Below are 27979 nucleotides of genomic sequence, written 5' to 3' on the forward strand. Positions count from 1 at the left end.
TTAGTCTGCGTTATAAAATTTTCTAACGTCGCACTGTGAAAGAGGCTGTAGACTTCCTAAATTTAGTTGCATTTCTTTTTATTCAGAGGGCTTTCTCCATGGATGATCGCATTGCCTGGACGCACATCACTATCCCAGAATCTGTGAAGGACGGGAAGGTGGTGGATGAATGGTTTAGCCTGAGTGGGAAACAAGGAGATGACAAGGAAGGCATGATAAACCTGGTTCTCTCTTACACGGTGAGAGCATAAGTGGTTCTGTAACTAGCATCTCACAGATATCTGATGTAAACAGTAAATACGGTTTTGCATTACATAATATCATATAGTGAATGGTTGTATATGAAATAAAGTGCACTAATGAAGGGGAAGCAATCCTGATATTTAGGAGATCACACTCCTGTCAGGTGACTGGTGAGTGTACAGCCAGTACAATGCATACCTTTTCTCCCAAAATGCTTTGGGGTAGTGGAGGGAATCTGCATAGCTAACCAGCCTAGGCTGAACAACACTGTGAAGGCGGAGCTACAATCAATATACAGACATAAGGAAGTGCTTCTGATGCTGCAACCAGGAAAATTGTGAAAGTGAATATCCTGAATAATTTACTGCATTGTACTATATACCGTTACAGTGCCTCCTTTAAAGGGAACCTAAACTGAGGATTTGTATTTTTCCTTATAAAATAATACCAGTTGCCTGACTCTCATGCTGATCCTGTGTCTCTAAAGCCCTGTCTACACTATAAGATGTTGCAGCGATCCGGCGGCTCGATTAGCCGCCAGATCGCCTCTTCCGCGTGCCTGCCGCGTCCCCGCCGCATTCGATTCCCCACCGGTGCCGCCGCTTGCCTTCCGCTCGATTCCCTGCCATTGTCCCCTCGCGGGGAGCGAGCAGGGAATCGGCAGTGCGGAGATCCGTCCTGTCGGATCTTATCAATCGAGCGATAAGGAGCATCGCGGCCGCATCTACTCGTGTAGATGCGGCTTGATACTTTTAGCCACAGCCCCTCAACAATCATGCAGATCAGCTGCTCTGACTGAAGTCAGACTGGATTAGCTGCATGCTTGTTTCAGGTGTGTATGTCAGCCACTACTGAATCAGCCAAAGATCAGCAGGACTGCCAGGCAAATGGTATTGTTTAAAAGGAAACATCCATAGCCCTCTCAGCTAAAGTTCCCTTTAAGGTACACACCTTACACATAAGACTTTTGAGGAGCAGGATGACTAATCATTTGGAGCATCCATTCAATGTTTGGACAGGCACCCTCATCTTACACAGCCATGAAAACAGGAGTTGCATGCAGCTGGCAATAGCAGGATTTCTTTACTTTTTGAGCTTGAATGCTTTCTCCCTGGATATTGTAGGGAGTCCCCTATAGGACAGTACTTGTTACTCTACTGAGTCAAGCACATGTGATCACTACCAATGATCATGTTGGCCGGCAGTGCTAGTCTATGTACATGGCTCAGAGATTATACATTTGGAGGGAGAGGGGCTGGTAGATGCAAGGAGCTCGGTACATGGTGTAAAAGCGGCTCTGTTGAATGAATAGTAATAAGTTAGGATGCTGCCAAGGGGTTCTTTGACCAGCCGTGCATAATTATTGCATTATTAGTCAGAGTAATTTGGGTTGCCTTAAAGGGAACCAGAGACGCCGGACATAGAAAAATAAAAAAAAGATTTCATGCGTACCCGGGGCTTCTTCCAGCCCCATAAGCCTGGATCCACGCCGCCATCCTCCGCTTCCTGGATCCGCAGGTACCGGGTCCTTTCACTTCCGGCAGACGCGGCCAATTGTCCGCATCACAGGGGCTCCCAGCATACCCTTACGCGTGCGGCTTCGCAGTATGCATCCGCACGCGTAATGGTATGCTGGGAGTCCCTGTGATGCGGACAATTGGCCGCGTGCTGACGCCGACTGGCCGAAACTACGGGACCCGGAACTGGCTGATACAGGAAGCGGAGGACGGCGGCGTGGGAGCGATCCGGGCATATGGGGCTGGAGGAAGCCCCATGTATGTATAAAATCTTTTTTTCTGGCGTCTCTGGTTCCCTTTAATAGATTTAAAGTACTTTTTTTTTTTTAGTTTTATTTATTTATATATATATTTTTTTATTAAGTTATTTTAAAATGACAAATGAAGTAACTTCTCTCCTTGGGTCTTTTGTCCCAGTTGGGCTTTGCACATTGTCAGCCCTCAAGTTAAGATAAACCTAATATTTATTTTTCTATCAAGTCCTGTTGTTTACCTTATTTGCATACGATGTGTTTTTTTTTTCTTGCAGTCGGTGCCAGCAGCCATGGTAATGCAGCAACCTGTGGTGTTAATGCCCAGTGTGTACCAGCAAGGCGTAGGCTATGTGCCCATAGCAGGTGAGTAGCAGATGAATTCATGTGGTGTCCTTGTTTGGTAACATCTGAATGTTTGAGCCTGGCTTCTTGGTTGCGCTTCTGCATGCGCTGCAGTGGCTGCCAGGAGATCTCGGTAGCATGCAGCTTTTAAGGGTAACTTCACTAACTGCGTTCCATGAAGGTAAGTGAGCACAGATTATACCATCTCTATCTGTAATAAAACTCCCCTTTCAGAAATCAGCCCTGGAAAAAAAACTGTAACATGTATTAAGCAAAGGCTTCACACGGCAGCCAAGGACCCATTAGTCTGGGAAGTGAAAGCATTGTTGAAATGTTATAGTTGCTTTTACTTACCTGGGGCTTCTTCCAGCCCCCTGAAGTCTTCCTGGTCCCTCGCCATCATCCCGCACTCTGCCGTTTCTCTGGTGTCCTCCACCAATGCTGGATGCATGGCCCCGCCAATTTGACTGCGCTTGTTAATCCCACCCCCTGCCACCTACAATTTTACCCTCAATTATCTCTAGGCAACCACCTGGGAGCGTAAGGAGAAAATCCTTCACAAACATTAATATTCACTACTTATCATAAACCATTAAAATGGCTTCTCAATATACATAAAATACCATCCTACAATATTTAAAATATACTAAATATTTCATGCACGCAGTTCTGATAGAAATTATGCATTGCACTAACCCATTGTGAACCAGTGCATACAAAACCATTGCAAACCTTTGCATATTAACCCTTACGCTGCCACTAACGTATTACACCTAAAATTCCAATACTACAGTCCTGGCCAAAAGTTTTGAGACTGTCAAAAATATTGGAAATTAGAAAAGTTGGTGCTTACGTTTTTATAATGGCAACTTGCATATACTCCAGAATGTTATGAAGAGTGTTCAGATGACTTGCATAGTCTTTCTTTGCCATGAAAATTAACTGAATCCCAAAAAAACCTTTCCTCTGCATTTCATTGCTGTCATTAAAGCACCTGCTGAGATCATTTGAGTTAACCCTATCCCTTCTCATCTACTTCAGCCTCACTTCACGGATTTGGCCCCAGTCCTCACTACCCTGTTTAACCTCTCCCTATCCACAGACACATTCCCCTCAGACTGCAAGCAGGCCACAGTACTGCCCCTGCTCAAGAAACCCTCCCTCGACCCCTCGCTACCCTCCAACTACCGCCCGATCTCCCTCCTCGCCTTTGCTTCAAAACTCCTTGAGAGTCTGATTCACAAACGCCTGACCCAGTACCTCAATGCCAACTCACTACTAGACCCACTGCAATCTGGATTTCGGCCTGCCCACTCAACCGAAACGGCTCTTACCAAAGTGGTCAATGACCTTGCCTTAGCTAAAACTGAAGGTAAATACTCCATTCTCCTCCTCCTTGACCTTTCAGCAGCTTTTGCTACAGTAGATCATCCCCTACTCCTCCTGTCCCTCCAGTCTATGGGCATTCACGATCTCTCCCTGACCTGGCTTTCATCCTACCTCTCCAACCGCTCCTTCACGACCTCCTTCAATGAGTCCTCGTCCACCCCCAACCACCTCGCAGTGGGCGTCCCCCAAGGCTCGGTCCTTGGCCCCCTACTGTTCTCCCTATACACATCCTCCATTGGCAAGGTTATCTCCTCCATGGGTTTTAACTATCATCTGTATGCAGATGACACCCAGATCTACTTCCACACCCCTGACATATCCACCACTACCATGGACAAGGTCTCCTCCTGCCTTTCTGCCATCTCCTCCTGGATGTCCACTAGGTTCCTGAAACTAAATCTAGACAAAACTGAATTTATGATCTTCCCACCCCGGTCATCCTTGGACCTCCCAGATGTGCAGGTCACTGTTAACCACACTACCATTCGGCCTACCTCTCAAGCCCGCTGTCTGGGTGTCACCCTGGACTCCGCACTCTCCTTCACTCCCCACATCCAAAACCTCACAAAGTCCTGCAACTTCCACCTTCGTAACGTCTGTAAGATTCGCCCTTTCATGACCTCTGCCACCACCGAACTCCTCATCCAAGCCCTCATTATTTCCTGCCTCGACTACTGCAATGCCCTTCTGTCTGGTCTCCCTATGACCCGAATAGCCCCACTGCAGTCCATCATGAATGCGGCAGACAGAATTATCCACTCCTCCCATCGCTTCACCAGGGCGTCTCCCCCTCCGTAAATCCCTCCACTGGCTTCCTATCCAGTCCAGAATCAGATTCAGGGTATTGTGTTTGACCTACAAATCTGTCCACAAAACCTGTCCAACCTACATTTCTGATCTTACTCAGAGATACACACCAAGTCGCTCATTATGCTCCTCCAATGAACTTCGCCTGACCGTCCCCCGCATCACCCAGTCCCATGCAGGCCTCCAGGACTTCTCAAGAGCCGCTCCAACACTATGGAACTCCCTACCTCCACCCATTAGGGCAGCCCCCTCCTTCACCTTCAAGAAGGCCCTCAAAACTCACCTTTTCACTCTGGCCTACCACCCCTCACAATTGCTCTAAACCCACAGCTGAACTCTGGTCCCCTACCTCTCGTGTCCCTACCTCTCCCTCTAGATTGTCGGCCTTTGGGCAGGGTCTTCCTCCTTTTGTGTCCTACCTGATCATGCACCTCCATTACTGTAAACTGATGCAATGCATTTGAGTGAACCTAACTTGCCTAATCTCCATTCTCCCATTCAGTGACTGACTAAGCATTACTTTGTACTCATACTGTGCTGTGTGATCTGGTTTTCTTGTATTCCTGTATTGTCATATTGCTGGATGTCACCCCTAAATATTGTCTGTAACCTAAATTAATGTTCAGAGCTGCGTAATATGTTGGCGCTTTATAAATACAATAAATAATAATAATAATCGTCTTGTTAACTCAGGTGAGAATGTTGACGAGCGCAAGGCTGGAGATCATTATGTCAGGCTGATTGGGTTAGAATGGCAGATGTGACATGTTAAAGGGAACCTAAACTGAGAGGGATATGGATGTTTCCTTTTAAACAATACCAGTTGCCTGGCAGTAGTGGTTGAATCACACACCTGAAACAAGCATGCAACTAATCCAGTCTGACTGCAGTCAGAGCACCTGATCTGCATGCTTGTTGATGGGCTGTGGCTAAAAGTATTAGACACAGGATCAGCAGGAGAGCCAGGCAACTGTTATTATTTTAAAAGGAAAAATCCATATCCTTCTCAGTTTAGGTTCCCTTTAAAAGGAAGGTGATGCTTGAAATCATTGATGTTCCATGGTTAACCATGGTGACCAGTAAAGAAACTCATGCAGCCATCATTGCGTTTCATAAAAATGGCTTCACAGGCAAGGATATTGTGGCTACTAAGATTGCACCTAAATCAACAATTTATAGGATCATCAAGAACTTCAAGGAAAGGGGTTCAATTCTTGTTAAGAAGGCTTCAGGGCTTCCAAGAAATCCAGCAAGTGCCAGGATCATCTCCTAAAGAGGATTCAGCTGCGGGATTGGAGTGCAAACAGTGCAGAGTTTGCTCAGGAATGGCAACAGGCAGGTGTGAGCGCATCTGCACGCAAAGTGAGGCGAAGACTTTTGGAAGATGGCTTGGTGTCAAGTAGGGCAGCAAAGAAGCCACTTCTCTCACAAAAAAACACCAGGGACAGATTGATCTTCTGCAGAAAGTATGGTGAATGGACTGCTTAGGACTGGGGCAAAGTCCTATTCTCCAATGAAGCCCCTTTCCGATTGTTTGGGGCATCTGTAAAAAGGCTTGTCAGGAGAAGAAAAGGTGAGCGCTACCATCAGTCCTGTGTCATGCCAACAGTAAAGCATTCTGAGACCATTCATGTTTGGGGTTGCTTCTCATCCAAGGGAGTGGGCTCACTCACAATTTTGCCAAAAAACACAGCCATGAATAAAGAATGGTACCAATACACCCTCCAACAGCAACTTCTTCCAACAACAGTTTGTTGAAAAACAATGCATTTTCCAGCACGATGGAGCACCGTGTCATAAGGCAAAAGTGATAACTAAGTGGCTCGGGGACCAAAACTTTGAAATTTTGGGTGCATGGCCTGGAAACTCTCTAGATCTTAATCCCATTGAAAACTTGTGGTCGTTCCTCAAGAGGCGGGTGGACAAAAAAAAACAACTAATTCTGAGAAACTCAAAGACGTGATTATGAAAGAATGGGTTGCTATCAGTCAGGATTTGGCCAAGAAGTTGATTGAGAGCATGCCCAGTCGAATTGCAGAGGTCCTGAAAAAGAAGGGCCAACACTGCAAATACTGACTCTTTGCATAAATCTCATGTAATTGTCAATAAAAGCCTTTGAATCGTATGAAGTGCTTATAATTGTATTTCAGTACATCACATAAACAACTGAAACAAAGATCTAAAAGCAGTTTAGCAGCAAACTTTGTGAAAACTCATATTTTTGACAGTCAACTTTTGGCCAGAACTGTATAAAAAGTGCCCTGTGCTGTGAAGTAATATAAAAAGTGCACTGTGCAATCATATGAAAATCTTATGCTTAGGCTGAGGTACAGGCCACCACGGACAAGTGGTGTAATGAATTTGTGTTCAATAATCCAATCACGGTACACGAAGGATGCTCCAATACCCATGGGCAGCAGTAAAATCTGGACAAAAAGGAGTGCTCAGTAGTGAGTTACCATTTAATTACTTCCGTAAAATCATACACTGCACCTACGAGGTCCAAATAGAGGATATGTGCATGTAAACCCTCATCTCTCCACATCCCTCTCGGGATCTTTGAATGCCCTGGCCAGCGGTCTGGTTGGAACTCTGGACCCCTCTATAGGTATTTGTGAGCTGTCGGTTAAAATTTGGGTGGCTGTATAAGCGTGTTTGTAGCATCATAACTTGTTTTTTCCACCTTCCTCCTGTACATACATTATGCACCCTGGATTTATATATATATGGGCATATACAGCATGCCAGGGCAACCACATGTTTGTAAATATACAACATGATCTTTAGCACTATTAATATACTGACCACTTCCATGTTCTTTCCTGCGCTGTCAAAGAATGATTTGGTCTCATGCGCACAGCACTACAACTACTACTTTCACATCTAAAATTGCCCACTATTTGTTTGGGTACAACTGTGGTCTCTCCTATATGGCCTATGTTGCACGGGCACACACGCAGCATAATCACAAGTGTTGTGGATAATATATTTTTAAGCTATGGGTTTTGCTGCGCCAGAAGCTAGTTTTTGTTAATGTGACCCCCTCTGCCCACCCTTCAATATTTGGTTAAAAAACATGGGCCTTCAACCTAATTTGCCTTTTCCCTAACCCCATCTCTTTATTCTTTGATCTTTGTGGCGCTATACTTTCAATTCATAATCTTGTTCTCAATAGGGATGATGGTTACTGTGACACACATGAATTCCTTGTCATGTGCTTACAGTGAGTCCTGGAACACATGTACATATCAATATAATCAAATCATTGCAAATCTAGAAATACTATCACAGGAGGATCAGTCACCTGAGTGAATGATCGTCCAGATGTGTTCTTTCTATATTGAAAAACAAAATAAGAAACTTTTTGGACTCTTCTTCAGATCCAACCCAATTAATCAAAATCTCATTGATGCAATGAGTACATGATACCAGGTGACCACTGAAAAGGTCATTGGACCATATAACAGAACCCCCCCCCATTAAAGAGAACCTGATACAAGAAGCGTCTCGGGTTTCATACTTACCTGAGGCTTCCTTGAGACCCCTTGAGGCCCGCTTGTCCCTCGCCATCTCCCTGGGTGGCTTCTGTCACCCACAATACTGCCCAAAAGCCTGGCCAAGTCGCGCTTCATCAGGCATGCCCGGCCAGGTGCGCTCATGTCCTGTCTGCAGTTGTAGAGATCCACTACTGATGTCTTCAGTGTTACCCCACCACACTTGTTACTCCACTCTGTTTGCATAGGGTTATTTTCAAGGGAACGCTGAAGGTCACTTTCACTTCCTGAATGGTCAATAGGAGTGATCTGAACATTACTGTTGAACTGAGGAGCCTGGTTCATACAGAAGAAGTCAATGTGTACTTTAGGATCAATTCCTACACACATTTACTTTGTAGGTGGGCTTGGCTATTAGTTGTCTGGTTTTTTTTTTTTTGTTTTTTATCAGTTGTCATTTTATACTTCAGGATACAGTTAATTTATTGTATGTTTACTTTGTGTCAGCCTTGTTCTCACTTTCTGTTCTGCTCATATTCTCTTCTATATATACACACGACCCAGGACTTGATTACTGGTCTCTGGGTAAGTTTCAGTACCCGCTGCATGATACAAGACCTGCGTTATGTCATTAGCGTTATAAACCACCTATCTTCAGTTTGTGTTCAGTGTTAATATAAATATGTTTGTTGTATGTGTAGTTTTCACTTTTCTGGTATTAAGTGTTTTTAGCTTGAAGTGGTATGACACTCAAATCTTTTCTTTGGTCATTAAACACTGCATAAAATTAGTAGAAAGAAAAGATACTGGAAGGGTTATTACTCAAATGTCGACTTCATTCAGAACTAATTAATAAGATTACCATTACCATTGCTATACCAAATTATCAGCTGAATCTGAGCTTGACTTGAGCTAAGCCAAGCTGTGTAAACAATGCAGAATAGCTTCTGTCATATCCAGGGGAAAGGAGGGCTTTCTCTACTTTTTTTTTTTTTTTTTTTTTTTGCACAGCAGTTACTTAGTTACAAGACAATCTGATCATTTTGTCCTGCAATCAGCAATTTTATCAATTGGCTAAATCTCTTCAAGTGACATATTTTAATAGAGCTGAATTCTTAATGTACTAGTTTACTAGTATACCCAGGATTACTCTGGTACATATACTCACCTAAAGCATTATTAGGAACACCATACTAATACGGTGTTTGACCCCCTTTCACCTTCAGAACTGCCTTAATTCTACATGACATTTGATGCAACAAGGTGCTGAAAGCATTCTTTAGAAATGTTGGCCCATATTGATAGGATAGCATCTTGCAGTTGATGGAGATTTGTGGGATGCACATCCAGGGCACAAAGCTCCCGTTCCATCACATCCCAAAGATACTCTGTTGGGTTGAGATCTGGTGAACTCATTGTCATGTTCAAGAAACCAATTTGAAATGATTCGAGCTTTGTGACATGGTGCATTATCCTGCTGGAATACCTGGGGCTTCCGCCAGCCACCTTCAGGCCAATCAGTCCCTCGCTGTCCTCCACCACCACCACCTGGATCTTCTGCTATGAGTCCGGACAATTCAGCCAGTCAGCGCAGTCCGGCCACGTGCTGCTCCCAGAGCCAGGAGCATTCTGCACCTGCGCAATAATGCTGTGCAGGTGTCGTACGCTTCCAGCGGCGGAGTGTGTGCATGTGCACTACGCCAGACTGGCTCAAGTACCTGGCCTCATAGCAGAAGATCCAGGTGGCGTAGGAGGACAGGGAGGGATTGATTAGCCTGAAGGGGGCTGAAGGAAGCCCCAGGTATGTGTAAAACTTTAATTTCATCTGTCTCAGGTTTACTTTGTTACACAGTAGTACTATACTCTACATATGCACTCCCCACAGAGCTGCATGGAATCCACTGAGAATGTTGTGCACATTGAACACAGAGTTGTCTATCCCCCATAAACCTGGTTCAGATTGTGCATGAAGAATGTGTAATAGAGGAAGAATAGCCTCATTCTCTTGCAGAGTACCTGCACATCACTCTTACATGTACCCACAGTCACATTGCCTAGGGCCTGATAGATGTTCTTTGTTCCGCTCTGTACCTTTTTACAAGTACTCTTACCAAGGACTAGTTTTAGCCTATGACTAAAGGGAATAAATATGGCAGTCTACATATCCTTCTCACTTCAGTTGTCTTGTAAAATTCCTAAGCGTTGGCAGTTAAGAGACGAATTTAATGTTACATACTTTCAATCAACAAGATTGTAATATGCAAATTAGAGGAGTCTGAGTCAGTGGAATCCTAAACTGAGGAGTCGGAGTCGGTGGATTTTTGTAGCGACTTCACAGCCCTGATATTTCCTGTCTATTTGGATTGGCATTTGCATCTCATTGCTCGTGTGTTAGCTGCATTAAGGTGTTTGTTACTGATTATCCACACCTGGACTAATTCATTGGCAGGTATCAAACTTGCAAACCACAAGGCCACTTCTACTGGACCCAAGGCAGTAAATGATGCTCTTTTTGGCCAGAAATGTTATAAACCTGGTGTTTATAGCCATGCAAATGCTTTCATAAACCAGTAATTTATTATTGATTTCTATAGTGCCAGCATCTTCTGTTGGGCTGTACCACGGATTACAATGTATAACCTTACAATATAACAATACAACTGTTAACAATGCAAGCCAGTGGTGGATTACAGCTGATGCAGTGGACAGATCGACTACAGATCTTCAAGAGTGGAGAATATTTTTTATTATTTAGTATTTATATAGCGCCAACATTTTTCCGCAGCTCTGTACAGTTTTGTCATTTACCTGTCCCTCAGAGGAGCTCTCAATCTAATCCCTACCATAATCGTATGTCTTTCATAGTCTTGGGCCAATTTAGAGGGAAGCCAGTTAACTTATCTGTAAGTTTCTGGGATGTCAGAGGAAACCGGAGTGCCCGGAGGAAACCAACACAGACATGGGGAGAACATACAAACTCTGTGCAGATAGCGCCCTGGCAGGGATTTGAATCGGGGACCCAGCGCTGCAAGGCGAGAGTGATGACCACTACGGCACCATGCTGTTTCTCAGAAGAGGTTAAATGGGAAATGCCATGAATATGTACGCACATTACACAGGGCAGAGGAGGGACTGCCTTGCCTCTAGTTGAAGTGCCCTTCTGTTTGCATTTTATGACCTTCTAGGGGTTGGTGAATCCCCCTTTTTTAAAGCTCACTCCCAGAAAACATTGAATTCATATCGCGGTTCTCTACAGTTTACTAGGGTCCTAGGGTATTGGCATTAAATTTGGGCACTCTCCAGCCAGTCCCTACTAAGAACTCTGTGAAATAAGGATTCTAATTAATACCGGCCAACTTGCAGGTATTGCCTTTTCCCAGCAATAGTGGAGTTTTACATGGAGTTCAGGCACTATTGAATATAGTCCTCTACTTTCCTCCACTCGACCCTGTAGATATACTAATTTAGGTGGTAGTTTGGTGACATATTTTGTTTATTTGGTTTACTTGCTGCTAATTCTCTTTTTCTCCCCCAGCATTCATCATACTGTATTATACTAGAAGTTATCAAGAACACTTTGTGACGCCGTCGATATGACATATCGAATGCGTCATGGAGTCACGAACGCCAGGTTCTTCGCAAACCAACCAAACTGACATTTGTTGGTTTAAAATCCCCTTTTTTTTTCTCTTACTCTCTGGCTGCTAACAAACCCTGGCTCTTTGGTAGCTTCTAATTACAGCTCTTCTCACGTCGGTGTTAAAGAGGTTCCCACCAGCCTACCTGGAAGGGTTATAGCTCATCCATCAGAGATTAGATGGACAGAAGCTAATAAACCGCCCCTTCACCCAGACTGGTAGGAGCCAATCACAGCAGGGGGTTCTCTCAGGATTCCCTCAGCTGAAGGATCAAAGAGAATCCATCTCCCAGGTGACCTTTCTGTGATCTCACAAATATGAAATCCATCTTTTGTCATAAAGATGACTTTCCAAATAGGCAACGGCCTTTAGAACTCGCTTATTATGAAATTCGGAACCAACCACACAATTGGATGTTTCCGAATTACAGGTAAGCCCTGCCAAAGCAGAGCTATGCATTTTGGGGTCACCGTTTACTCTAAACCCCCCAAGTTTGATATCATTGTTATCGTTAAATTCTGATCGACCTGAAAATGTTGTTAGATTTAACATAACCTGTATGGTTTGAATATTAGCACACCTATCATGACTCAGCCATATTTTGGTGTTCATGCGAGGGGCGGGTAGATCTCCTGTTCCAAAGAGGTGTGTGTGATCCACGCCCCCTAACCCCTCCTTGCTGGAGTGGGGGCTATAACCAGAGAGAGCCCAGAAAGCTCTGGGTCCTTTACCTTTAATCTGACGCCTAGTAACATCCTGGCAGCCCGCAAGGACACGGGCCAAATCTCCATTGAATTTCTCCCAAGGCCTCTGGCCACATGGCAAAACCGCCATTTTGGGACTTTCTCACAAAGGCCTAAGGCCGCATGGCAATCGTCCATTCTGGATTTTGATTGCCGCATGGACTACCAATAACGGTATTTGAACTGTATATTCGGACATTCTGTTTCTTTTCATCTCTTTTCTCTGTCAAATCAATCTGTTCTAAAATAAGCTGTGTGTATGTAGTTTAGAAATAAACTAACGATTTTTTTATCGTTCAGTCGTGTGCCTGTTCTGGTCATCTGATTGCTGCTATAACGAATCTGCCCTCTGAAGAGTCAGTCATACTACCGCATTGTTTTATGATTTGCTTATAAATTGTTGATTTGCTAGCTAGGTTGTAAATAAGTTTCTTCCTTCTAGGATTAGCTAAAACCGGATTTCCTGTGTGAAATCGATAACTTTTGTTTCTCGATTGTAAATACAATTCGAGATTGCATCATATAGGGACCCAGTAACCTTTCTTTAACGTCACATTGCTCACAGTCTTTAAGCCATCGGAAGTGACTATTCCCCGAACGGTGACTGGAGCGTGTTGAACGTGATTGGGCTGGCTACCGTATTATGAGAGCGTTGGGGTCTCTTCGCCCTAGTTGGAGACTGTCTGCTCCTCAATCAGGCAGTGGTGGCAGTGTATTTACCAGATTTCCAGCGCAAAATCGATATTTTTAGCTTACCGATTGTATATACAATCAGAATTGTACATGTATGGGCACCTCCAACCAATCTTAACCGTTAACTATGCACACAGTGAATTTGCCTCCAGCAGTCTCTAGTGCATGAGACCTGCATGGCAACAGTGGCCTAGTAATACGGGATTGGTGGATGTTTGTTCCATTACATATTGTCGGCAGCTGCGCGACCAATCTTTGTCAGTCTGTTCACCGTACTTCCTGCGTATGCTAACGGGAGCAGATTAGACGGGATTGGCACGCTCTGTTGCCTTTTCTTTCTTCCCTCTGACAATCCAGCAACCGATCTCGTTGTCCGTCTGCGCCCGTACTTCCTGCGTACGCTAACGGGAGCAGATCTTGACGGGATCGCGGGGCTGGATTGTCACACACTTATGCACTTTTCAGGAGCATGGCAGTCTGGACTACAATACACATCCCACAGGTCCTTGCAGGAGAAGAGGAAGTGGCAGTCCAGACCATGCTTCCTGTATCATATGGTGCTGAAGGAGACAGTATATGATTATATCGCCTCCAATGGAGAAGAGGTTAGGAACAGAACAGACCAGGCCATAGTTATGTGACTACAGGCTCTTATTGAATAACTTTTGTAAGAAAGCAGTAGAATTGATGATCGGTACATTCTTATCTCCAATTTTTCCCCCTTATACTAAAAATATACATGCCTTTATACAAAAAATTGTGGAGGTTAAAATTCTAGTTCATCACCACCTTAGATTTTAGAATTAAAGTCACTAATTCACTAACCTTTCATCAGTGTTTGGCTTGCTGTGATTTGATGTGCCCCAGGTAGCCACTTAATGGACAGTTTTTAAAAGTACTTGTATTGTGCTGTGATCTTCAGCTGTAGAGTGTTACTAAACCAGGCCCATAGAATCCTGCACAAGAACAAGCCAGGGTACAAACCACTTCATTAACAAGCCATGGTTGGCAACCTTCAAATCTTATCCCATAATCAATTTTTCTAAGATGGGGAAAATGTTAAAATAAAAAAAATTGTCTAGCCTTAAAGCGGAATATAACCCTGCATTTCAACTTTGCTCTAAAACATTATTTACAGCATATTATATGCAAAAAGCATTTTTTTTTTACTAGACCAGCATTGGAAGGGTTAAACACGGAGGTTTTAAGTTCAGTGCAGACGTTCAGATAGTTACATTCTATTTAGTTAGATGTATCTATTGATAAACCGTTACACACTCTTTGGCTGTCCTCCAAGCTCCTTCTCAGTGAGAGAGATGAGTCACAATAAACACTTAAAAGATACATATTTGTAAACAAAAAGTATCTAACTGAAGTTCGGATGCGTCTGCAGAAATCTCTATGGACTTTAAAGCCCTGTGTAACCCTTCCAATGCTGGTCTAGTAAAAAAAAAAAAATGCTGGTTGCATATAATATACTGTAAATAATGTTTTAAAGCAAAGTTGAAATGCAGGGTTATATTCCGCTTTAAAGTAGACACACTTTGAAGTGAGCATAACTGTAATCAACAATAAGTTCAAGCAATATACATGGCTACTTTCTGTACTTACTGGAGTCTAAAGACATGTATAGTTTATTTATAGTGGAAGTAAAAATAAAACTGCTACAAGGTATAGCTGAAAGTAGGTAGAGTTAACTGAAGTTATGCATTATGTTCAAAAACACAGCCTGCAGCCTCATCTTCTGATGTTTACAGCACAAAGCATAGTTGCCACTGCTGTAGTCACCCACCCTCCCTGCAGTATGCTCGTGGCGGCACATGCACTTTGTGAAAATCTATAATTAAAATGCGCTTTGAACGTAATCTGACATTAATATTGTTACATGCATAGTGTTCTATATTTTCATTATCATAATGGGTATACTCATTTGTAGATGAGTGCTACAGAGTTCTATCTGTCTAGCTGTAATCTTTCTGCTCTGCCTCATATTGACAAATTTTGGGGTGGTCAACATTGACTTGTGTCCACTTGTGTGATCACTACAGGCATGAATGCATGCACTTATGTGAACCATATTAACTATCAACTCTACCACTCCTGCCATCCTGGCCAGTGCGGAATAGTCAGCAGTTATGTCTTATTTTTATTTTTTTTATTCTTTTTTTCTTAACAAATGCAAGAAAATGTGGTTAAAGCAAACCTTTTTAGGGTCATTTTACAATGGTGCACTGCAGTAGTGGTTCAATTTGGAACAAGACGTGTGTCTGACTTTAATGGCCACTGCAGTGTGGGGGGTATAGCAATTCAACTCACCGCAGTAACTGTGTATTGGCTAACTGTATACAATACAATTATCTATCTTGCTCTGTACAGAGTATGATGGAGGCAGTGGTAGGTAACACATGTACATAATGTATGCATAGTTCAATAGGAATATCAAACAAGTGCCTGAATGAATACATACAGTGGCTTGCAAAAGTATTTGGCCCCCTTGAAGTTTTCCACATTTTGACACATTACTGCCACAAACATGAATCAATTTTATAGGAATTCCACATGAAAGACCAACACAAAGTGGTGCACACGTGAGAAGTGGAACGAAAATCATACATGATCCCAAACATTTTTTACAAATCAATAACTGCAAAGCGGGGTGTGCGTAATTATTCAGCCCCCTTTGGTCTGAGTGCAGTCAGTTGCCCATAGACCTTGCCTGATGAGTGCTAATGGCTAAATAGAGTGCACCTGTGTGTAATCTAATGTCAGTACAAATACAGCTGCTCTGTGACGACCTCAGAGGTTGTCTAAGAGAATATTGGGAGCAACAACACCATGAAGTCCAAAGAACACACCAGACAGGTTAGGGATAAAGCTGTTGAGAAATTTAAATCAGGCTTGGGCTACAAAAGATTTCCAAAGTCTTGAACATCCCACGGAGCACTGTTCAATCGATCATTCAGAAATGGAAGGAGTATGGCACAACTGTAAACCTACCAAGACAAGACAGTCCCCCTAAACTCACAGGCCGAACAAGGAGAGCGCTGATCAGAAATGCAGTCAAGAGGCCCATGGTGACTCTGGACGAACTGCAGAGATCTACAGCTCAGGTGGGGGAATCTGTCCATAGGACAACTTTTAGTCATGCACTGAACAAAGTTGGCCTTTATGGAAGAGTGGCAAGAAGCAAGCCATTGTTAACAGAAAGCATAAGAAGCCCCGTTTGCAGTTTGCCCCAAGCCATGTGGGGGACACAGCAAACGTGGAAGAAGGTGCTCTGTTCAGATGAGACCGAAACGGAACTTTTTGGACAAAATGCAAAACGCTATGTGTGGCAGAAAACTAACACTGCACATCACTCTGAACACACCATCCCCACTGTCAAATATGGTGGTGGCAGCATCATGCTCGGGGGGGGGGGGGGGGTTGGTGCATCTCTTCAGCAAAGACACGGAAGCTGGTCAGAGTTGATGGGAAGATGGATGGAGCCAAATACAGGGCAATATTGGAAGAAAACCTCTTGGAGTCTGCAAAAGACTTGAGACTGGGGCGGAGGTTCACCTTCCAGCAGGACAACGACCCTAAACATAAAGCCAAGGCAGCAATGCAATGATTTAAAACAAAACATATCCATGTGTTAGAATGGCCCAGTCAAAGTCCAGATCTAAATCCAATCGAAAATCTGTGGCAAGATCTGAAAACTGCTGTTCACAAATGCTGTCCATCTAAACTGACTGAGCTGGAGCTGTTTTGCAAAGAAGAATGGGCAAGGATTTCAGTCTCTAGATGTGCAAAGGTGGTAGAGACATACCCTAAAAGACTGGCAGCTGTGATTGCAGCAAAAGGTGGTTCTACAAAGGATTGACTCGGGGGCTGAATAATTACGCACACCCCACTTTGCAGTTATTGATTTGTAAAAAATGTTTGGAATCATGTATGGTTTTCGTTCCACTTCTCACGTGTACACCACTTTGTATTGGTCTTTCATGTGGAATTCCAATAAAATTGATGCATGTTTGTTGCAGTAATGTGACAAAATGTGGAAAACTTCAAGGGGGCCAAATACTTTTGCAAGCCACTGTATATAGGTTAATACGTGGTCCTTTAATGACATCCAACAATACAAATAAATGTTTGAGAATAAACCGTAAATCAAGTGAAAAAAAATAGAGGAAGAAAAAGTTTTGAGATGGCAATGGTCACCTCATACCTGCTGAAGAGACCAGAACTGTTTAAAAGCTTGTAATTGTAATGTACTATTCTGATTTATACTTCGCCAATAAATGGTATCCTTTACTTCCACATTTTCTTACTTGCTCATTATTCATGTAGAATACAATGTGTAATTTACTTTGTCTCTCTTTTCACCATCAGCTGATCAAATTTAAAGAATGACTGAAGTGATGGTGGTATGGAGGCTGCCATATTTCTTTCCTTTTACGCAATACCAGTTGCCTGGCATCCTGCTGGTGTATTTGGCTGAATTGGTGTCTAACACCAGAAACAAGCATGCGGCTAATCGTGTCAGATCTGAGAATGTCAGAAACGCCTGCTCTGCCTATGCTTGTTCATGGTCTGTTTAAAAGGAAATTTATATGGCAGCCTCTATACCCCTCTTGTCATCCTTTAAGTAGAATGTTATGAAGTGTTGCTGCAAATACTTCAAGGACTGTAATATAGAAATGTGTGAGGCCGGGAACCCACTAGCAGCGCTTTTCTAAGTCTTTTGTGAGCACCTGTGATTTGATAAGCTCTTGCTAATGGAATGTTATTTGTGCGATCCCACTTGAGGGATGTAGTTTGTTTAATGAAAAGAAAAAAATCCACCATAGCGTTACATTAACAAGACAAGACAAATAACATTTATATCGCGCTTTTCTCCTGGCGGACTCAAAGCGCCAGAGCTGCAGCCGCTAGGGCGCGCTCTATAGGCAGTAGCAGTGTTAGGGAAACTTGCCTAAGGTCTCCTACTGAATAGGTGCTGGCTTACTGAACAGGCAGAGCCGAGATTCGAACCCTGGTCTCCTGTGTCAGAGGCAGAGCCCTTAACCATTACACCATCCAGCCAAAGGCTGGATGGCGCTTAGAAAAGCACTGCTAGTGGGTCACAGGCTTAAATCAGAAACTCTCTCATGCGATTTCAATTAATCTGAGATGAGTGGAAAAACTGACCGCTTGATTAATGGCTCCACTAAAAGTATCCTCTTTGAAGACCATTAGAAAGGCTGGGTACCCCTAAAGTACTTTTTGTTAATCAATATTAGGCATGACACACTTTCATAGAGTGCACTTAAATTCGAGCCATGATGTACAAAGGAGCTGAAGTCTGTTTACAGAGTTTGAAGTCTTGTTTTTGGAAAAAAAAATTCAGTTGCATAGAACAGTCGCAAAACTGATAATGCTATGGGCATGTTTTGTAAGACACACCCTGAAGTTTCTGGCTTTAGCTGTGATTTTTGTGCCCTTTTGTTTCTATTGTGAGTTTACTAGATTTTCTGCCCAGCTCTGATAGTCGTGAGAATACTAAATGTTCATGCACGCTTGACTAAAGTTGGATGAGGCGGCACTTAACAACCACCTCATCCGATAATCCAAGTGCGTGTACGGCAGCCCCGGACCCAGCAGACAGCCGCCAACATTGTTCACAGTTGAAAATCTTCCAGTGGTCACCCAGTGGTGATAAGAAGCTACGAATCGGGTTATTTTGGCTTGCGACGCTGAGTGCCGTGCAGTGAAGCTGGGCGCCCTGTGTATCAGTTATTCGGGGCTCTGGTGGCTGCCAGACCCAGAATTACATCTCCCTCCGAGTTGCTACAACTTGGATACTTGAATACTATTCAACCTCCAAGTTGTGTACTTGAATACTATTCAACCTCCAAGTTTAGCGGCAGCAGGGAGAGCCGTCATTCAGCTCTCCCTACTCTGAACTGACTGGCACCGAGACACCACGTATTCAAGAAGCTAAGACTCCTAAACTAATCATGATTTCCTTTATTATGCAGTAGGCAGAGGAATTTAATGATCTTATACATGACTGTTTACTCTTCTTACCAATTCTTTGTGTTAAGGTGGTCATACTGTAGACTTTGGCGGCCGATCGACTATCAGATTCAATAATTATCAAATCTGATGAAAATAGGTGCCGCCATTGACAATTTGATCAATTTCAGTCCGAAAATTTGCCAATTTCAGTCCGAAATTGGTCACGTGTCGATCGACCATGCTGGATAATCTTGGGCCGGCATGCTCAATCTGGTGCGCAACCGCAAGATTTCATGCTGAAAGTTAATGGGAATCGGCCTGTGGTTTATTGCGGCCAACAGATCTCTCTTCAATCGGAGAGAGATCTGTTTCTTGATCAATCACCGCCAAAATTGCTAGATGTATGGCTACCTTGACTTAATGGAGCATCTGGGATCCCAAACCATTCTTCTTGCTGTGGGTCAGCCCAACATATTGCCACCTGGTCTGCAGAACACTAGTTTTTGAACACTATCTTGTTATTAAAATAAAGCATAATAAAGTTGTAGGGGTTTGGGGGCAGATGTATGAAATAATAATCATTCCTTTTTCTCTTTTAGGAATGCCAGGCATGTACAATCCTGGAGTACCGATGGCTGTACCCCAACCAGCAGTAAACCCTCAGCACCAAACTTGGGAAGAAGACCTTAAAGCTCTCCAAGATATGTTTCCTACAATGGACTCTGAGGTCATCAAGTCAGTCCTGGAGGAATACAGAGGGAACAGGGAAGCTACAATCAATTCCCTTCTAAAAATGTCAGATGACTCTTAGTGGCATCAACTTCCTTATTCCTTGCTGTGGATTTCTTTTCCCCCTGCCGGTGTCCTTTTTGACTTGCCAAAATGGAATTTCCCTTGACTTTTTTCCAACCCACGAAATTTTCAATTGTGGCTTCTCATTTGTGTTTTGTGTATTTGGCTTATTCTACAGTTACTGAAGTTGGAAGCTTTCCTACATGCTCTTTTGCCTACAGTGCTGTAAATGGAAAAAAGACCACCTGTACTAGTTTTTAAGCTTATTTATAAGAAGCCGCATCTGGTGAAATCTGAATTTGTCCAAATGCACGTTATGCTTAAAGAGAACCCGAGGCAGATAAAAATAGAGATACTTTGTCTAAGAGGGATCCTCCATAGGCTTCCCACATCCTCCTGCAGAGCACCGCTGCTTTTCGGGGCCCTCTGTAAGTTTGCATCCGCATTCCTCTTTGTGCATGAGCATGGCAGTGCCTGCACAGTAGCACAGAGCCACTCGTAGTTGAACCGCTACTGTTTACTGCGCAGTCGCAGCCTTACTCGCTCAGGTGTAGTACAGCCACGCTCATACATGAAGAGTGTTGCCACGATAACCTATCTGACAAGATTTTCAGATATGTATGAGGAGACTCGCGTGGCAACAGCGAGGGCCAGGAGGACGTGAGAAGCCTCTCCAGGATCCAGAGGTTTCCCTCTTTTTGGGTATCTTTTTATCTTTTCTTTTTTTTTTTTTTTTTTCCACCTCGAGTACACTTTAAGAAAGAGTTGGGTATTGCTTATCTTGCTCACGCTTAGGGCTGTGCTCAGGTTTTGGTGTGGCTAAATTTAGCTGTGCTTGGTATTCGGCAAGCAGCACTTGATGTATATAAGGAATTACAGTGACCTGTAGACTACTGCTGACAATCTGTTGCTGCGTAGAATTTTTACAGTGCTAAAGAGGATATAATCTGTGAAAAGATTTGTTTCAAAATGTTAAGCGTGTTTACAAAACCTTACACAGACTGCAATTGACAGGTGGTTGCCTGAAGACATTGCGGCCGGCAAACGGCCCTCTCTAGAGTGGCCTGTGTGTCGACTGCATGCCTACATACCCATTGTAAACACCTGATTGTCAGGTATTGGTTTTCATACATTAGATGTGGTCTTTCATCGGGTAAACAATGTCGGACTGATATTGAATATGTACCTGGGTACTGCCATGCACACTCCGTGTTACATCAGAAGGCAGGAGGGAACTGGTGCCATGTCACTGACTGCTGCCACTGCTAGCTCATTATTGCAGGATCTTAGCTTTAGAAGGCCCCTGGTGCTCTGGCACATGTCAGTCTGATGAAGAATAGCATTTCTGATCAAAGTTCAAGCAATGATTCCATCCAAATCTGAGGAGATATTAAATATAAACAGTTTTTAGTGTGAGTACTGCTTCTCATGCATGGAGGTCGACCATAGCCCCTCCTACCAGTGCTTTGTGTGTTTTGTAATGCACTGTACAGCCAACTGTGCAACATGGCATGTGGGAGCAGTGTGTCCAGATCCAACTGCTGGCGACACCTTCACTGCTACTAGCGTTTCTAGCACTAAACCTTGACTGGGATTTCCTCTGAGTCTCACCAGACCCTTCCACTATTTTCGTGGCTAGTAAGAGTGTAGGACACACAGTGGTTTATTAGCTGCACGATCTTTGAACTTGTTTGCAAGGTCACTGCACTGTCTTACTGTGCCATATTAGGTCTGTGTCTTTTAGGGTACTCCCTGACAGTAATAGGGTTACCTGTACCCCAGTTGCACAAATCCAAATATAGTCTGAACTCCTCATCTAGATCAGAGATGCTCACCACGATGATAGGATGGTGCTGCAAAGGTCAGAAACCCAAATTATAGTCAGGGCCAAATGTAATATTTTTTTATAGACATTGGCCAGATTAGGCATAAATATTCATTTATACTGGCTTCTTGGCTATAGATTTTATTGCTATTTGGATCGCCGTGGTCCAGTTTTAAATGTCAGCATGAACTTATCACTGTGGTATTCGCTGCACAGGTTTAGGTTTTGAGGCACATCCACATGATCTGTGGCGAACTGGATTTTGCAGTGTAGCAAACATGCATGAACAAAGTAATCTCCATTAATGCTCATTCACCCTCTGTGCTGCAATCTAGTACACTAATTAGCTTTGTATACAGTGGTTAAAAAAAAACACAACACATGCCAGCAGTGAAGCAAACTGGAATGCATGCATTTCTGTTCTGGGCAAGTCCTCATTCATCTAGTAGTGTCTGTTTACCTGTATTCCTTTCCATGTTCTGCATGCATAATACATACAGAAGTCCAGAATTCTAGTCGGAATTTCAGCAGGCTGTCTTGATATGCAGCTCTCTTTTATGCTGTTTTTAACATTTTTTTCATTAAAGAGCAATGTTTTATTGAAAGAGCTATCTTCTTTTCCCAGGAGGTGCTGACTGGGATTCTGGACTTCCATTTGCTCTTACTGTCCTAGTGGTAGTTGTGGTGTTCGAATCCAGGTTTCCGTATTCTGAAACCTGGCTAATGCCGTCCAAAGCAGTTCAGCACCTTTATGCTCCGAGAGTCAGAGTTGTGTTCTACGTCGCCTTTAACATGACTCCGATACTTCTCCTTCCAGCTTGGTAAGAGTCATGTGAAGGGCAACGTGGAATACAAATCTGTGACTCGCTGAACTTCTTTGGATGGCATTAGCCAGGTTTCGGAATACAGAGACCCAGATCCAAAAACACTGCACTAGTGTCCCTGAAGGGCAGCACTTTTCCAGGCACTGCTCCACTTTTTTCACTTTCCCCACATGCAAGGATGCTGGTCTCATTGAGTCATTGATGGTAATTCATACAAAACAGAGCAAGTAAATGTAACACTCAAATTGTACCTGAGAAAAATCTGGCAAAAGGGATAACCGAATACCAATTTACCTCTTAAAATCTCTTTTTTTTTTTGCTGGCTGTAATACCAAAATGCAGCGAAGCACTATTTAATTTCTGTATCAAAGCAGTGTTGTAATTCTCATTTGTATATTCATGCATCATTTTTAATTGTGTTTTTTGTCTAGTGGGGCAGTACAGCTTTTTAACGTATGTGCAATATTTGGAGATTGTAATAAATGAGATCCAAAGCTTTTGTTGGCTATAACAGAATACAGCGTGCATTTGTTAACAATCCATTTGACCCTCATCGTCTTGGTACCAAACAGGCTTGCCAGATTGATCTAATTTTTTATGTCGTCTGACATTTAGCAAAGTGTTACAAGGCTTTAGCCTGCCTCCACTTTCACACGGAAGTCGTAACTCTGTGATCTGTGATAAATGCAGACGGCAGATCTGTGAACTGTCAGTGTAGTATGAGCTGCAGGCGGGAGTAAAACCAAACCTTTAAACAGCCTCACCGCAGGGGACAGTATAGCTGTTGGATTTTCTGAGGCCTGTGTTTGTAGATCTTTATTAAATATGCCAACGAGCAATGCACCGTGAACAGTAGCCCCTGGGAACTAGTCAGATTGCAGTTTTCATTGTTCTGGTTGATGAAGGCTGATGTCTGCTCACTTTGGGGGTACTGCATGCTATTGGTTTTCACTTTCCATTAAAAATTTATGAAGCTGATTTAATGGAAGTGGAAGAGCATATTAGCTCATTACATCCAGCTATTGTCTCTTTAATTGCCTTCAGAGAATGGCGATGACTGATTGGTTTCTGTGGCTTACTGTTCATAGTTTTTTAAAGTGATACTGTCATCAAATTTTATCTATAGACTAAAGCTTTAAAATAGCATAAAATTAACTGCTAAAACCATCTGATTGGTTTTCAAGGGTTAAAAGTCATGCATTAGGCTTGTTACACCATGCAATTTCCCGTCAGTGAGATGGGTTGAATAGATTATTTCTGACAGGTCCGAACTGATTTCCGATCGTTTTTTTGATCGATTTTGTATTGAAGTGATTGGAAAATTGATCAGAAAGAGTGATTGGAAAATCTATCAGAAAGACAATCTGAAATCAGAACAGACCTGTTGAAAATAATTGATTCAACCAGTCTATGGGAAATTGCATAGTGTGTACCAGGCATTACACTTCATTTAACTGCTAAATGATATGCTTGGCTTTGGCAGACAGAATTATCAGATTGTGCTGGAAGTGTATCCAGTGTAACCAAGGCAGAAACTAGTAGTACAACTGAAAATGTGTCCGGCAGCCGGCAATCCTATCGGTCAGCTTCAGAGAGGTGCAAATATGCATTCAAAAAGCATCAGCACAGTCTCCTAGTGTTTGATATTCTTTTTTTCCTGTTTATTTTTTTAGTGGGAACAAAAAATGTTTTGTTGATACCACTTAAAACTCCATAGAATGCATAGCTTAAATATGTTGTGGCTTGCTGCCTAGCCGTGCCTGCACCGACAAACGGATTTTGTATCGTGCTACAATTGTTCATCTATTTTCTTGTTTAGGTGGTGATGCTGGGAAGTTATAGCAGATACTTCACCATCATTTTCCTAGATAAAGTCTGTGGATAAGATGCAGTGCTGGATCTCTGTATATGTGTATATACTGAATATGTTTTGCACTCAGATGTGTCTTTGCCAAGTTTACTTTTGTTGTGCATGTTATAAAGGCCAGATCACTCTAAGGTCTCTTTTTCACAAGCAGCTGAAGTCGGTAAGTTCACTACCTGTCAGCTGATTCCGTCCACCGACAGGGTGAATGGAAGCCACTAACCTATGTCCCCCCGCATGGACTTGCATCTGAGCACAGCGGTTGTCATGTTCAGACATAACTTCCGGGCAACGCCATGGCATGTCCGATGTGATATGTGTGGTATTACCAAATGCTACCATCCAGCTGCATATAATTACAGTTGAATAACACTTGCGGCCAGCAGCCGGGCAACTGAACTACTTGGCAAATGAGCAGTTAAGCCGTCTGTGAAAAAGAGGCTTAAATGTCCATATCGGAGGAATGGTGAATGCCCTCACCTTGACTTATTTGTGACATAACAGGGACAGACACTTGGTTGGATTTGCGAAAGCACCTTGTTAAAGGTTTGTTCTACTTAAAATTAAACCTTTTAAGTAAATGCAGGTTGGATACAGATGCCTTGAGGTTGGATACTCCCATAGCTTCTGAAGGTCCATGTTATAGAAGAAGGTGGGTAGGTTAGTTGTTGTCTGCCTGTTTTATAATTCTATAACAACCCCCAAATTTATCTCAAGTCACAAAAAATAGAACAGATCTTTTGTGGAATCCAGCTGCCTATTTTAGAAATTATTTTCATTATATCCTGCAGCCCTCCTCCCTATTCTGCCTGACCCTGATTCTGTTTGTTTAGCCTCTTTTTGGGCCAGAGGTAGAAATAAAAACTGGGAAAGTGGCCATATGCTTGAATGAAACTGAATTGACAAGACCAAAGGATTATTGGCTGGCTTTATCAACACTAGTGAAAGGAAAACTGGAGCAGAAGTAAAGCATTCTGATTGGCTGCTGCACTTTTCTGCCATCGGATTTGCTTTAATTCCCCTTGCACTGGTCTTGATGACTATGCCTCATTTCTATCCTTCTCGTGTAAATATTTGGTTTTCCAATATTTAGACTTTTAACCTAACAGTATTAAAGAATTGCTTACTAGTTACCCCCTTTTACCAGGCTGTGATTAATATTTTTCTAGTGTTTCAGCCACTGTTGTGCTAAAACACATGTTGAATGTGCCAGTGATTGTCTCCTGTTACTTCTACAGGTTTCATGTTTCTATTCCCATATTGGAACTGTAGGCATGATTAAATCTGGCTAGATTGCTGAGTGCTAATTGTTTACAGTAAATTAAGACGAGGCCTCTTGTTGGCTATATTAGCACTTTCAACTTTTCCAAGATTCAAAATCTCTGGAGGCACAATAAACTGTCAGACTAAAGCAGAAAGGCTGCGGCATGGATGGCGCACTCCAGATCTCGAGGGCTGAGGTCCTCACACATTTTGGCACAACTCCAATTAATTGATGGGACTGAATCAGGAAAGGTGTGGTAAATCAATTAGAACACATTTCTCTATTTCAGTCCATTCTGAACACTGGCATGGCTATCGTCCTCGAGGCCTGGAGATCCATACGTGCTTTAATGTCTCACCTTTATGACCTGCATCTGCAGGAGTGCAAACTGAAGCAGCGCAAACATCTGTTCTACCAGTAATCTATAATAGTGGTGTTAAATGCTCATTTCATGCACAGCTGTTTTACATGTAATCAATAGAACATTTTAAATAAAGATTTTGCACACAAAGTTTTTACATAAATAAAGAGGACCTGCTGGTTTTATATGCTCAGTTCTAGCTGCCTACTTATATCCCATCAGCTGAAATACTCCTTCAGTCACATGGGCATTCAAATGGAGATTGTTGCTCTGTCTGCAGGAGCCATGCCTTCCTGCTAACTCATAGCTTCCCAGGAGGCTTTAGGATGTGTCCTGTGAGTAGGCATCTAATGTTTTCTGAGCACAAACTTTCCTTTTCATTCTTTTGTGTTCTCTTTGTCAAAGTGGCAGTCCCACATTGTCCAGTCACATTTGGCAGAATATGGTGAGGTGAGAAGTTCTGTAACCCCGCATTTGCTGCAAGGAGGACGCCAAAATTGTCCTGACTAAATACAGATTGCTGCCTACCAGTTATTATCCTGACTTCATTAGGAATACAGTATATACCGTAGCAGCCACTCCAGACAGGGATCTATATTCTGTCACTACATATTTGTAGAGCGGCATGACCTTCGAGCGCTATTTCAAAATGTGTGTATATTATGTTCTTTAGAGAAACAAAGCTGCAGATAGTTATCATTAACCAGTGTAAATGGGTTTTTAGCACATTCTATATAGATGTTTGGTTTACATCAGCACTTAATGCGGAGTTAATCAGTGGACTACAAATGTCAACCGATATAAAATATCTGGCAAGCTATTGGGTTTGCAGACCTTTCTTCTCCCTAAATAGTACTGTGATTTTCATACCATAAGAAACACTGCAGAGATGTCTTCTGAAACGAAAATAGACCGAGTGACAACTAAACCACGAGAACCGGCAACTTTTCACATTTTTTTTCCCTTCAATACCTGCATCCACATCTGGAGATAATCATGCTATTCAGTAATGCAGGCAATCTGGCTTCATGGACTTACCAGCATCCTGGATAAAGCTTTATGCATTCACAATGGCAAATCCCAAAATGTACCATTCACCAATACTCCTTATTTACCAATAAATTCATCCCTAAGGGTCCAGGGGCTTGATGCACCACAAAGCAGCAGTAAAATTGCCCTGCACAGGAAGCACACCGCAATTTTACTGGTAAAGGGGTGTTGGGGGGGGAGGGGGCTACATTTCCCGTGCATGGCAGTTTTAGGGCCGGTTCACATGGGCATCCCATGGCATCTTGCTTGAATGCTTTTCTGCTAGCGTGCTGAGAAGCATTTGCCAGCTGATTGCAGTGCTTCCCATGTCTCGTAATCTACATCACATTTTTGGACCCTGCAGGGGGAAACGGAAGTGTACAGCGAAGCTTTCCCAGAAAAAGACATAAAACATTTGGATCGAAACATGGCATGTGCGCAATCAGTGGTACCGGTGTTGTCCTGACTGAACAGCTTGCTTAGTGACGAGTGACGCCGGTGGGGTTAAATGCTGGCAGAGCGTCCTTACTGCAGCCTTGTGCATAAGGCTCCAGGTTTTTTCTGTTTGGCTAGTTTTACAAGCAATCTATGTAATGTCTTACCATAGCTATGGCTGTATATTATGTGGATAAGCGAGCGGCTGTCTCCATAATTCTTTGCACTTCACAACAAGTTCTGTACTTTTAACTAAAGCCTCACTCTTTCTCCTTGTAAGAAGGTGCCAGCAGTCTACTGTGTACTAGGAGGTGTTTTGTGTTGGGTTGACTATATATATAAATGTAATATAAAAGAATATATATATGCTGTTATAATGCCTTGATTGCCAACGTAAAGCACCTGCTGTTCCTGAACTGTACATTGCCTCTTAATATGCTGTCATTTTAATTAAATAAATTAATAAATGTATAATACTCTGTA

At 42.9% G+C, this 27979-nt stretch overlaps 1 protein-coding gene and 1 long non-coding RNA gene across 4 annotated transcripts in view; one reads left to right on the forward strand and one right to left on the reverse strand.

Annotated features, from left to right (window-relative positions):
• TOLLIP (toll interacting protein) overlaps positions 1-27979 on the forward strand; it is a 111157-nt gene extending 83178 nt beyond the window's left edge. For both annotated transcript variants that reach the window (XM_068260790.1, XM_068260791.1), the window contains exons 4-6: positions 87-239; positions 2290-2377; positions 19702-27979. In XM_068260790.1, coding sequence (XP_068116891.1) covers positions 87-239; positions 2290-2377; positions 19702-19913 — 453 coding nt within the window. In that variant the 3' untranslated portion in view covers positions 19914-27979. The remainder of the gene's footprint in view (positions 1-86; positions 240-2289; positions 2378-19701) is intronic.
• Positions 75-24775, reverse strand: LOC137538551 (uncharacterized). 2 transcript variants are annotated; one of them, XR_011024830.1, is made up of 6 exons: positions 24631-24775; positions 21081-21273; positions 13946-14076; positions 8077-8333; positions 2254-2611; positions 75-179 (listed from the first exon to the last, which is right to left on the reverse strand). It is a non-coding gene; the product is annotated as an uncharacterized lncRNA (long non-coding RNA). The 2 variants fall into 2 exon arrangements; XR_011024829.1 differs by lacking the exon at positions 8077-8333.

The sequence above is a fragment of the Hyperolius riggenbachi genome, chromosome 11, assembly GCF_040937935.1.
Source record: "Hyperolius riggenbachi isolate aHypRig1 chromosome 11, aHypRig1.pri, whole genome shotgun sequence".
NCBI classification, from domain to species: Eukaryota; Metazoa; Chordata; class Amphibia; order Anura; family Hyperoliidae; genus Hyperolius; species Hyperolius riggenbachi.